This window comes from Lactuca virosa, chromosome 4, assembly GCF_052849685.1.
Source record: "Lactuca virosa cultivar CGN04683 chromosome 4, Lactuca_virosa_CGN04683_v6, whole genome shotgun sequence".
Taxonomy (NCBI): Eukaryota; Viridiplantae; Streptophyta; class Magnoliopsida; order Asterales; family Asteraceae; genus Lactuca; species Lactuca virosa.
Window position 1 is genome coordinate 137321615 of NC_136429.1, and position 12438 is coordinate 137334052.

At 36.2% G+C, this 12438-nt stretch overlaps 1 protein-coding gene and 1 long non-coding RNA gene across 2 annotated transcripts; one reads left to right on the forward strand and one right to left on the reverse strand.

The window, feature by feature from the left end:
• Positions 1–1215: 1215 nt before the first annotated feature.
• On the reverse strand, positions 1216–2356 carry LOC145105103 (uncharacterized). Its single transcript, XM_079042238.1, has 3 exons — positions 2252–2356; positions 1690–2209; positions 1216–1451 (listed from the first exon to the last, which is right to left on the reverse strand). The coding sequence occupies exons 1-3, from the start codon at positions 2354–2356 to the stop codon at positions 1216–1218; spliced, it is 861 nt and encodes a 286-aa protein (XP_078898364.1).
• Positions 2357–9932: 7576 nt separating this feature from the next.
• On the forward strand, positions 9933–12371 carry LOC145168515 (uncharacterized). Its single transcript, XR_013741907.1, has 3 exons — positions 9933–10559; positions 11506–11593; positions 12224–12371. It is a non-coding gene; the product is annotated as an uncharacterized LOC145168515 (long non-coding RNA).
• The last annotated feature ends 67 nt before the right edge of the window (positions 12372–12438 follow it).

Sequence of the window (12438 nt, forward strand, 5' to 3'; positions counted from 1 at the left end):
ATACAATTTACAATGTTAAACCCCAAATAACACACACACACACACACACACTAATACAAACACACACACACAGCCACACTAGTGGTGGCCGACGGTGGCACGTGGTGGTGGTGGCCTTTTTCTTGGTTTTCCGGCTAAACAAAACACACACAACACATACTAACACCAAACAATCAATTGAAACTAACACACACACGCATTGCACACACCATCACTAAACAGCGGTGGTTGGCGACGGCAGCTTAATGGTTGTCGTCAACGAACACGGCAACGGCGACAACTTGTCGTCGACGAACACGGAGAATGGCGGCGGCAGAGAGAAGATGCGACTGTGGTGGTGGCGCTTCGACGAACTGAGGGAGAAGAAAGATGAAGTAAAGCAGCAACGACAGAGGAGGATGACAGCGGCACTAGGAGGCTCCATGACGGCGAAGTAGCAGCGACCGGTGGCGATCGCCTCACCAAGGCGGCGACTAGAGGGTCACAGTGGTTCACGTCTTCAGCGGAGTGGCACAGCGGTGGCTTGGTGGTCGGAGAAGCAAGGGGGTAGGGTGGCGGCCGGTGAGGGAGGCATAAGGAGGGTGACGACTGCTAACTCATTTAGGGTTAGGGTTACGAAGGGTGATGCTTATATACCCGGGTCTCAAAACGTAATCCCATAATGACATAATTAGTCCCTCCCTTCAGAAATATTTTCGAAACTGACCCATAATTTACCCTTTCAGCCCTCATCATTAAAATCCATTACAATTTAGGTACAATATTTACCAATTACACCCTTGCTTCCATAATTCCTCTCAAATTCGATCCCTAATTTACCAAACAGCCCCTTAGCCTCCAAAATTTCTTCAAATGAAGTCCCAGAAGTTACCATTTAGTCACTGCCTTCATAAATACTTACAAAACCAATCCGGAACTTACACTTTTAACCCCCAACTTCTAAATTATGTCAGTTAACTCCTCGAAATCAACACCTTGCTATATAATTATTGATTTTAAGGCTATTATACATTCATTAATTTGTTTATTTATTTATTTAATAAACGGGGTGTTACACAAATGTCCAGGACGAGGCGAATAAAAAAGGTCCTTAGGATTTAACGTGTAACGAATTAAATTACATAAACTAATTTGTTATTAAAATGACAATGAACTTTATAGCAATAAACATAGCAAAATCATAGTAGTTTAATAAGTAATTACATATCGTAACAGCTAACCAACGATCCGTGAAGCTCTTCTAGCATTCTTGATTGCAAATTGGTTGATCAAATCTTCGTAGTCTATACTCTCTAAGAGTTTGTTCTCGATATATATCATCGCCACACCGCTAAGTCTTTCTTGGGTCATTGTGGAGCGTAAGTAAGATTTCACAAACTTCAATTTTGAAAAACTTCTTTCTGCAGATGCGACCGTTACTGGAATAGTCAACAATATATTATATGCAATGCCTGTATTTGGGAATAATCAAGTTCTTTTAAAAACTTCAAAACATCTATAAGGTTGCTAAATTCATTGGTTTCCAATGTCTCAAATAATTTTAACTCCATATAAAGTTCATCGGCGTCAATATCCGATATTTCTTCAAACTTGAGTGCATTTTCAAGACGATGACAATACAACTTAAGATCTTTATCTCCAATTCCTCTCAAATTATGTGGAAATAAAAAACCAAATACTTTGTCATACTCTTTGAATTGTTCAAATCTTGTCTTAAGAGAAGAAATGGCTTTATCAACAATGTACAAGAAATAATTGACTCTAAAATTCTCTTTAGGTGTAAATGAAACTTCTTCCCTACTTGAACTCTCATCAAATCTTTTTTCCTTTCAATCAAACGTTTTTGTGGAAATATTGGATTAATACCCATTTGAATAGCAATCTCCTTAGCTTCAACAATCGCTTTTGAAAAAACAGTTTCTCTGTAATCCTTGAAGTACCCAATCAATTTGTTTATTTTTGTAATAGTATTATCAAGATGCATATCCTTTGATTGTAACTTCTTACTTACAACATTCACATTGTTTAGTACTTCATACCAAATAACTGTTGATATCAAAAAGTCAAAGTCACTAAGTTCTTTTTCTGCTATTGAAGTTGCTTCGCTTGCAATTGCAACATCATTATCATATTCTCCAACTTGAAGTAAAGCTTCCCGTACATCCACAAGTTGCAGTTTAATAGCCTTTACACTCTCAGCCCGACTTTCCTAACGAGTTTGACATAATGACTTAAGACTCCAAAACTTAACATTATCTTTCAAAATTTCCCACCTCTTAGTAGAATTTGCAAAGATAGTATAAATGCGTTGGATGAATCCAAAAAAGTTTTTTCCTTTAACACATTTGTTATCCATATCACATAATGTTAGATTGAGAGAATGACAACCACAAGGAGTGTAAAATGCTCTAGGATTTATATCTAAAAATCTCATTTGCACTCCTTGGTGTTTTCCTTGACCACGCATATCATCAATTTCAAGACCATGAGACTTTAACTCCTCAAGTGTAATATCAAATAGTCTTTTTCCATTGGTATCATCAACATTCAAAAAACCTAAAAAGGACTCCTCGACAATAACAGAATTATATGATAACTTTAAATACCTCACTATTATAGTCATCTGTTCTTGGTGACTTGAATCGGGAGTACAATCAAGTATGATTGAGTAGTACTTTGCTTCCTTTATCCTCTTGATAAGTTCTTTTTTAATTTCTTGAGCTATCAAAAGTATTAGTTCATTTTGGATCGTGTGGCCAAGATAATGAACATGAAGCCCGTCACTTGTGATCCGACGCACATGCTCTTTGATAACCGGGTCAAACTCTTCCAACATTTCAATGACACCCAAAAAATTCCCATTACCTATTAAATATAATTAACAAATACGAAGTGGAATCAGGCATCATAATTAACAAAAATGTATTTGGTGGAATTGGAACAAAAAGAACAAATTATAGTTACCTTTTTTATACAACTTTTCATTGGATCCACGAAATGCTAAATTACGTTTAGCAAGAAACTTCACTACTGCGATGATTATCAAAAGGACTTCTTTCCAATAATCTTTTTCTTTCTTGAATTGCTCATATTGAACTTTATCGATTGTTTCGTTCAAGTTCAATCTTTTACGCATATCAAACCACTTACTCCTATATGTAAGATGATCCAAGGAAATTTCATGTTCTTTAACCCTAGTGGTAACATAGTGTCAATTTGCATAACCTTCACCATCCAATTTACCTTTCGAAATCCTTTTTTTTAAACACTTTACAACGGAAACAAAATACTCTGTCTTGCTCTTTCGAATATACTAGTCATTCTGTATCACACTTCTCCAAATTTGGTAAAGTTCTAGTATATAAAGCTGCGGAAAATCGTCTACCAAATTTATCGTAGGGACCATACATAATACTAGTATCTCTTTTAGGACCTTTCTCGACCAAAAGTTTAATCTCATCATAATTAAGTTTTTCCCACCTTCTTGGATCACATATATCAACAAGCTCTTTAACGTGCTCTTGCTTTTCTACCTCTTCTACTTCTACTTCTACATGCTCTTGCTCTTCAACATGCTCTTCAACGTGCTCTCCAACAGGTTGTCTATAGATAAATTTATTAGGGCACCGGCGTCAACCTTTCTCTTTTCTTCATCCAGTTTTCTTTTTTTACGTTTTTGACTACCAGATGGTTGTTTAGACTTCATCACTAAAAGTTCAACACTCAACAATCAACATTCATTCAAATTTCATATATCATTCAAGTATAAATCTGATAAAGTGATTATGATAATCTATTCATTCAAGTATAAAGACAAAGTATTCAAATTCAACATTGAATTTCTGATAATATAAATTATAAATACATTCAATTTATGATAACATTTAATTTCTTATAACATGAATCAGACAATAGTCATTATATGAACTCTCAATACTAGAATAAAAAACAAACTAGATACTCATTACTCAATTCTAAATTCTAGAACAAAAAACAAACCAAATACATGAATGTTGAATGAAATTGACTGAATTCTATTATTCTAAATCTTGATAAGTGATAACATATATAATATATTCTTGATTTCTTGTTTTACTGTAAAAAGATAAATATATATATATATATATATATATATATATATATATATATATATATATATATATATATATATATATATATATATATAAACTAAAAGTGTAAAAGTAGAATCTAATCTTGGAGGAAATACCAAATTACAACCAACAATAAACAATTTTGATAACTAATTTCTAATTCTGCAAGTTCAATTCGGGTTTGAGTGTTTGACTGTAAAATTAAAACCTTACCTGATTAGCAATTAGTGATCGATTAAACTCAATCAGAGGGTAATTCCATTTGATCGATGGTCGCTGCCTCGTTGGAATGTTGGATAAAGCGTCGAAGCTTGAATAATCAATCGCAATCGTTTCTGCCTTCTGTTTTGGCGTTCGTTTTCCACTTTTCCTGTTTTGGCGTTGGTTGCTTTCTTGCGTAATGCGTATGTCCGATAGTCTGATCAACGAATTACAAAAGTGGATTGGACAAATGGATTAATGGACTAATATTCATGGGCTACTCTGGATACTCTCAAATCTCAATATAGTATAAAAAGAAAATGGACCCTATAAAAGAATGGGCCATGTGCCTTTGTCCTGCTTCAAAATCGTCAGAAATGACATCAACGAAGGATGTGAATATGAGAGTAAATATTTTGGGGTTGAATTGTGGGTTTTATTTTATTTTTTAAATAAATATAATTAATAAAAAAAAAGGATAAATCTATTTATATGGATAGTGTCTAACCATACAATAAATAAATAAACTGAAAGGATCGTCGATGTAACGAAAAAACAATTAGGGATGAAATCTACGAATCTAAAAAACTACAGAAACTATTTAGGTAATTTTGTCAAAAAAAAAAAAAAAAAAAAAAAAAAAAAAAAAAAAAGAGGTTATATTGTCTATCAATGACACCTGTGTATCTCTTTAACATTTATGTAGAAGTAATAAGTTACTAATCTTATATTCAGAGTTGGACATTGATTAATTTTGGGCTGAACATATTAAAAGGATTGCCATTTGCCCAACGGCCAATGTGGCCCAAACCGTTGTCGCTAACAGGCTAAGGAGCTGAAACGGAACTACAATAAATGAAATAATAATATTTATAAATTTATATTTAAAAATTGGGTAATTTACAAAAATCCAAAAACTAGAGAAAGGATCTGTCCAGTTTTGTCCACAAGGATAAAATTATGGATTGTCACTCGAGCTTGATAAGTGATAATCCGAGATTAGTAGTTTAGATGCCCGCTCTTTGGTAAATTTGTAGGACAAATCAAGGAAATCTAATCATATTAAACATTTCCAATAAATAAATAAAAATTTATTAAATCTTCCAAATAGTTATCTATTTACTAGGGTACATCTGCAAAATTGATTGTGAAAAGATGATGTGATCTACAAAAACATGATAAAGTATTTAAGTGGGAAAGTTGAAGGAATTTCTAGTTATAAATGAGGACTTCACATATGAAAACTATGAAAGCCTCTAATGTCCATGTGCTAAATCATATAAGGAAATCTTATTTCTCATATGTCATCTACGAAATGGGATTTCTCATGTAAAAAGTTGATAGAAACTTCCACATATGATCCTAGTTGGAAAACATTTGAGTTAAATTAAACCCTTACCTAGATTTATAATCACTTTCTCTAATTTATCCTTCTTTTTTTCTCACGTAATTTTTTTTTTTTTTTTTGGCAATAGCTTCTGAAGGTCGTTCGAGTGGTTCATCGTCACAAAGTGGTGTAAGAAATGCAATGAAGGTTGTCTACAATATCATATCTTGAAGGAAACCTTACTTTTCTTTCTTGCATCACTATAGAATGATAAACCACTTAAACGACCTTGAAAAGTCATTGCACAAATTTATGATTCTATGAGAAAAGAAAAAGAATAAGAAATAAGGGAAACATGAGTGCTGATTTATGGAAAGGTTCAATTTAACCTAAATGTCTTCCAACTCATCATATATATAGAAACCAGACCGGTTTTTTGCCTAGTCAACAATTGAGAAACATGAAACACCTAAAGAAAATTGAACGATTAGTTAAATTTGCAACAAAAGTGTATATTTAGCGACTTGATTGAGAAAAAATAAACCAAAATTGGAATTTTGCATAAAATTTAGTGTCTTTTATGCAATTGGTTTGTCTCCGTTATTTGAGAAAAAAATGGGTCCATGATAGGTTTTTTATAACGTCCCAAAAATCAGAGTAAAATTTTCATTTTTTTAAAACACCGTCCACAAGCCCAAAAGTTACCAAAAAAATTGTTTACAAATCATAATAAGTCAAAACATCGAATCAAAGTATCAATTAACATAAACTGCGGGATGATGTGTACAATTACGCCTTCGCCTTTCTCCGCTCATCAAAAGTACCTGAAACATTGAAATTCAAACTGTAAGTCAAAACTTAGTGAGCTTTCCAAAATACCCCACAGTACAAAGAAATACAGATACAGTACAAGCATGCATATAAGGTTTGTTGGTCCTTGACCTCAACCAACTCATATCGGGTTTGTTGGTTTATAGCATGGAGCAGTAAAACCTTAACCCAACCGTCCATGGTTTGTTGGCACATGACCTCAAACTATCAATCCAAGTTTGTTGGCACGTGGCGTCAACCTCACTATATCGGGTATGTTGACTTCTAGCTCAACCCAACCATATCGGGTTTGTTGTCACGTTGCCTCAAACAAATTGTCCATATGTTGACATATACACAACAAATCACATATATAATTATCATAGCAATCCTAAATCATAGTATACATAACACAATAAATGGGCCGACCTTGGTGCCTTATACCCATTGGCATAGTGAGATAACTCACTTCTCAGTCCGAACACAAGCTGAAATAAGTCTCGGCTCTGAATATCGGCTCTACCCGTCACCTATTATGCAAATCATTTCTCAACCAACATCAACCAAAATGAACTTAGCCTAGCATGGCTAAGCTTAAACAAAAGAGATAGAGTTTAGAATTACCAAACATTCAATAAGAATCTTGATGAAAATATGATGATTTCTTCAAGTTCTTCCCATCTTCAAGAGCTAAAAACCCCCCACAGAAAATGCTCAAAAACTTGATCTAAGAATGCCCCAAAAGCTCCCACCAAACTACCTTCAAATAGCCATAAAAGCTGAAAACCCAAAATTTCCCCAGCAGGAGCCATGTGGCCTCGTGACTTGCAGTGCAAAATCTCATGCGGCCTGGTGAGGTGTGCTGATCGAGAAAGCTTTTGTTGTTTCCCTTTCCTCTTTGGTCCATTTTTGTCCACTTGCTTTGACTTTGTTGACTGGTCCAAAAGGTCCAAATGCGCATACAAAGGAACCCAAAACGCATAAATATAAGCCCAAGAGTTCAAAACTCAAAAATCATTCAAGACCCATCAATCTCTTAGCCTATAAATCCCATCTTTTTAATCCACCGAGCTCAAGTTTCTTCTATATAATCTTCAAAGTAAGATCACATGACATCAATCTTTGATACAACTATCTTTGATAAGCCCCAATAAACCCGATCATCCACTCGAATTCCATTTGTCTTCCGAATCTCCCTTCAAGCTTCACTCAATTTCTCTAAATATCAGCAATAAAACTCAAAATTTTAGAAAGTACCCGATATAGATATAAAATAACAAAAAGAGAAAATATGCATTGAGACTAAATAAAAATAAACTACAATATGCTAAAATAAACTATAAAAAAGTAAATAAAATGAAACTATCAATATTTTTGTCATTGCGTGTAACCCAAAAGGACCCTACTATTAAAAATAATATTACCAAAAGTTATAACTGTGTTGTAGCGATGCACACCATTCTCCATGAAAAACATATATCAATGTTAAACATCTCACTTCACCCATTTATCTAATCCCCATCCAACTACTCAAAAGTCATAGGTTTGGTAGCACTTAAACCACTACCATCTTTGTTATACACATGGTTCTTCAAATTATTTTTTAGTATCCTCTTATAAAGTTTCATTTTCATATGCATCGATAAGTTATTAACTCCTTTTATCATATTCATCATGTCCCTCATCTACTCTTTCATCAATTGCTTTATTTTATGCATGTACACCTTCGTCAACTATTTTATTCCATACATACACACCTTCATCATATTATTCATTTCATGCATCAACACCATCATCATATGATTAGTTACATGCATCCACATCATCCTCATGCAATTGGTTAACATCATCAGGCTCATCAACAAGCACCTCAACATTATATGTATGTCCTTATTCATCATATAGCTCTTACTAATCCAAATTATGACAGGAAGTTACACTATAGGACAACTAAAAGAAATTGCAAGTAGGAGATTAATTACCATATAAAGGTGCACACAAATATCTGCAAGGTCGGTATCACGAGCACATAGTTGTTGGGTTTTAGTTCAAAAAATAGTTTCATAAACTTAAAAAATATGGCAATGGAAGACTTTAATTTTTGAAATAACATAAACATTTTATACCCACCAAGGATCTTCTTGCAATCTATAAAAAGATTTAAACACCAACGAAAGAAGATGTGAAGAAATAACAACCTTTGTAGTTCTTTGGGTCCTCTTGGGAGGCTTGAAAGTTGATGAAGAGTGTGAAACCTTTGAGACACCAACAATGACTCAACTTGATGTAGATGCTAGTCCAAAACTCTTAAACCCTTAAGCTTTAAGTTCATAACCAATATGAACTTAAAGAAAGCTTTAAAATGCAAGTGACTTCAAGTGTACTTAACTAATTAAGAGAGAATGAGAGGGAGAAGAGGAATTGTTAAAAAGGAAGAAGGATGATCACTAGCCAAAGTGCAAGCCTCATATTTATATGCAAAAAGTGAATGTATTAACCATTAGTTCTTAGCACTTTAAGCAAACTTGTCCCCATTGTCATAAGCATGTCTCTCATGCCTTTAAAGCATGATTAAAAAAGTCATACATTTCTTTTTTTTATGCAAATCTCGAAAATTGCATAAAGAAGAAGAAAGTTAGTTTAAATTTTATAAACTCAAGGTTTTTAAAATATAAACTTTGTCTTTTGAATAAAAGACAAAAGGTTTTCAACTAGTCCAAAAAAGTTGTGCATTACTTATTAATTCATACCATATGAAATAATACGATGTTAATTGCTAATGAAAATTATTATTTCCATGAAACAAATAATTTCCAATTTAATTATAAGAGTTTTATTGAAACACCCATAAAATACAGTCCAAAAATTTCATTTTTTTTACTTATTAAATAAAACCATAATTATCAAAAGATTGTATCAAAACATAAGCCAATGTATCTCAAAACATTATCATCAGAGTTCCCAAATCAAAAACGTCAGAGTAATCATCCCAGGCTAATCATCATGGTGTGTGCAATGCAGTCATCCCGAGCTCTTCTCTTTGCTACCGGAAGTACCTGTGTAACACCCTGTTTATTTATTAAATAAATAAACAAATTAATGAACGAATAGAAGCCCTAAAATAAATAATTATATATCAAATGATGGTCTCGTAGAGCTAATTGTCACACTCTAAGAGATTGGGGGTTAAAAGTGTAAAATACGGACTTAATTTGTAAGTTTTATGGAAGGCAGGGACTAAATGGAAATTATTGGGACTTCATTGAAGAGATTTTGGAGGCCTAGGGGTTGTTTGGTAAATCAGGTATCAAATTTGAAGGGGATTTCCGAAGCTGGGGTAGAAAATGTACAATTTGGGCTTAGTTTGAAAAGATACTGGAAGAGAGGGACTAATTGTGGCATTATGGAAAAATGTTTAAGGGTGTCGGGTATATAGGGAACAAACCCTAACCCTGTTGACCATTTTATGCGGCCGTCACCCTCCAACCTTATACCTCCCTCCAGCCGCCACCATTCACCTCTTCAATCTCCGGCGTCGCTGCTATCTCCGACCACTAAAGCATCCACCGCCAACTGTTGATGTCGGCGAGACGGTGCACCGCTGCTACTTCTTCGCCGATGAGGACAATAACTGTCGGCGGTAATTCCTTCATCTGTTGCCGCCGCTACAGTTCGCGCCGCCGTATGGGTTGTCTCCGTGGTTCCGTTCATTGGTCGCCACCCCGAAGGGCTATCATGTTCGAGTGACGCCGTTTCAGCCGCCGGAAGAGTTGTTACCGCCTTCATGAGTTGCTGCTGCCATCGTCACCCACCACAGGTGGGTGTTGAGTTTGTTTTCCGAGCAAGGCTGTTGTGTGTGGCTTTCTGTCGAGGGAAGAAACAGTCGAAGACCGGAGATGGGTTACGTCGCTGCTGCCGCTAGGGTGTTGCTACCGTCGCCAACCGCCACCAGGAGGGTGGCTGGACTCGTTGCAAGAAGGATAGCATGTGGGTGTTTGTTATTTCATGAAAGTGGTGTCGGTTTGGCTGGAATCCACGAGATCAGCCACCACCACCGTGAGGTGGTGGCTGCCACCATCAACAGCCGCTTGCTGCCACTAGATATGTTGGTGTGTGTAGCGTAGTGTGTGTGTGCGGTTTGGTTATTTTGTTGTAATTTTGTATTAATCGGAATAGTGAAGAAAATTCGTCACCGCCACCGTTAGGTGGTGGCTGCCGCCACCGGCCGCCGTGTCGGGTGGTAGTGTGCTTGCCTAGTCGAGTTTGATTCGTTTGGGGTGCTCGAAACCCTAATGGGCCTTGTAAGCCTAACGGGCCCAATGAAGCCTAATGGGCTTAGTGAAAACCCTAATGGGTCTAATTGACCCTAATTGACCTAAAGAAAACAGTAATGGGATTAAGGATCTAGCTAATGGGCCTATTTGGCTAATATGGGTTGGAAACCCTAATTAGGGTTTAGAAAACCCTAAAGCCATAAAACCATAATTTGGGGTTATCGGGACCGCATGAGAATTGTTTAATGAACTTAAATTAATAATTAATAATCATTGCAAATTAACCTAAGGTTATGTGGGACTAAATGGATTAAGTCCTTAATGGGTTAAGTAGGAAGCTTAACCCTAATCATCATTTTATGTGAAACCCTAATTTCACTTGGGCCTTAAGTTGGGCCTTTCCATTGGTATTTGGTAATTGAATTATTAGTGGGCCATCCAAGAATAATCTTGGACTAGAATAATTTAATGGGCCTAGGGTAAGGCCCATGTAAAGGGTTTAGGCCCAATTTGGAAAATTGGGCCATAGATGGGCCATAGTTTGGGCCTTAATGATTATATGATGTTGGGCCTTAGAATAAGACCATGTATATGCCTGGGCCCAATTTGGAAAATTGGGCCATGTGTTGGGTTTTGATTCCTAATTGACTTTGGCCTATGGATTGGGCCTTGGGCTTGAATGAGCCAAGCTTGGGGGTAATGTAGTAATTATCCAAAGAATGTACTATTGGTTATGTGTTGGGACCCAATTATTAATTGGGTGTTATTTTGGTGTTGACAGTTCGGGAATCTGTCATCCAACAGCTGGGGTTGAGTCTGCGGGACTTCAGCAGTGTGGGATTGTGTCTACGGGACTTCAGCAGTGTGAGGTGAGTTACCTTCTAGTAGCGGTGGTTCTATGGCCACAATGTCGGCCCACCAGTAGGAGTTGTATGTTAGATGATTGTCTTTGTGATATTCATCTAAGTTTGCTACTACCTGATATGTTTATGTGCTAGCATGATATGTTATATGTGATAATGGTAGTAGGGGGAGAATAGTCCCCAAGTTCGGTCGTTAGGACCGAAGGGTAGGTCGGGCACCCCAGATATGCCTGACAATATGTTTATGCTATGATATGATGTGGTAGTAGTAGGAGGTGAAATAGTCCTCGTGTCTCGGTCGTAAGGACCGAAGGGTAGGTCGGGCACCCCAGATATGCCTGACAATATGATTATGTTATGATATGTGTGGTAGTAGTAGTAGGGGGTGAAATAGTCCCCGAAGTTCGGTTGTTAGGACCGACGGGTAGGTCAGCACCCCATAATGGCTTGACACGGGTAGGTCAGCACCCCAGAATGGCTTGACACGGGTATGTCGGCACCCCAGAATGGTCGGACCGGGTAGGTCGGGCTCCCCATATTTGTCCGGCAGTATGTATGCTATTTGATTGTATGGTATGTGGTATGATGGGGGAACTCACTAAGCTTCGTGCTTACGGTTTACAGTTTTGGTTTCAGGTACACATTTTTAAAGGAAAGGAGTCGGTTCGATCGCAACGCATCACACAATGGTTTTCCGCACATGAGATCTTTGGGATTGCACTCTGATGTTGTTTTATGATAACATGTTTTGATTATTTCTACTTTGGTTTTGACATGACATGATATTATGGATGTTTTCTTATATTGTTGGTTTTATAATAATTTATCTAAAAATGAAATTTTTGGCCTTG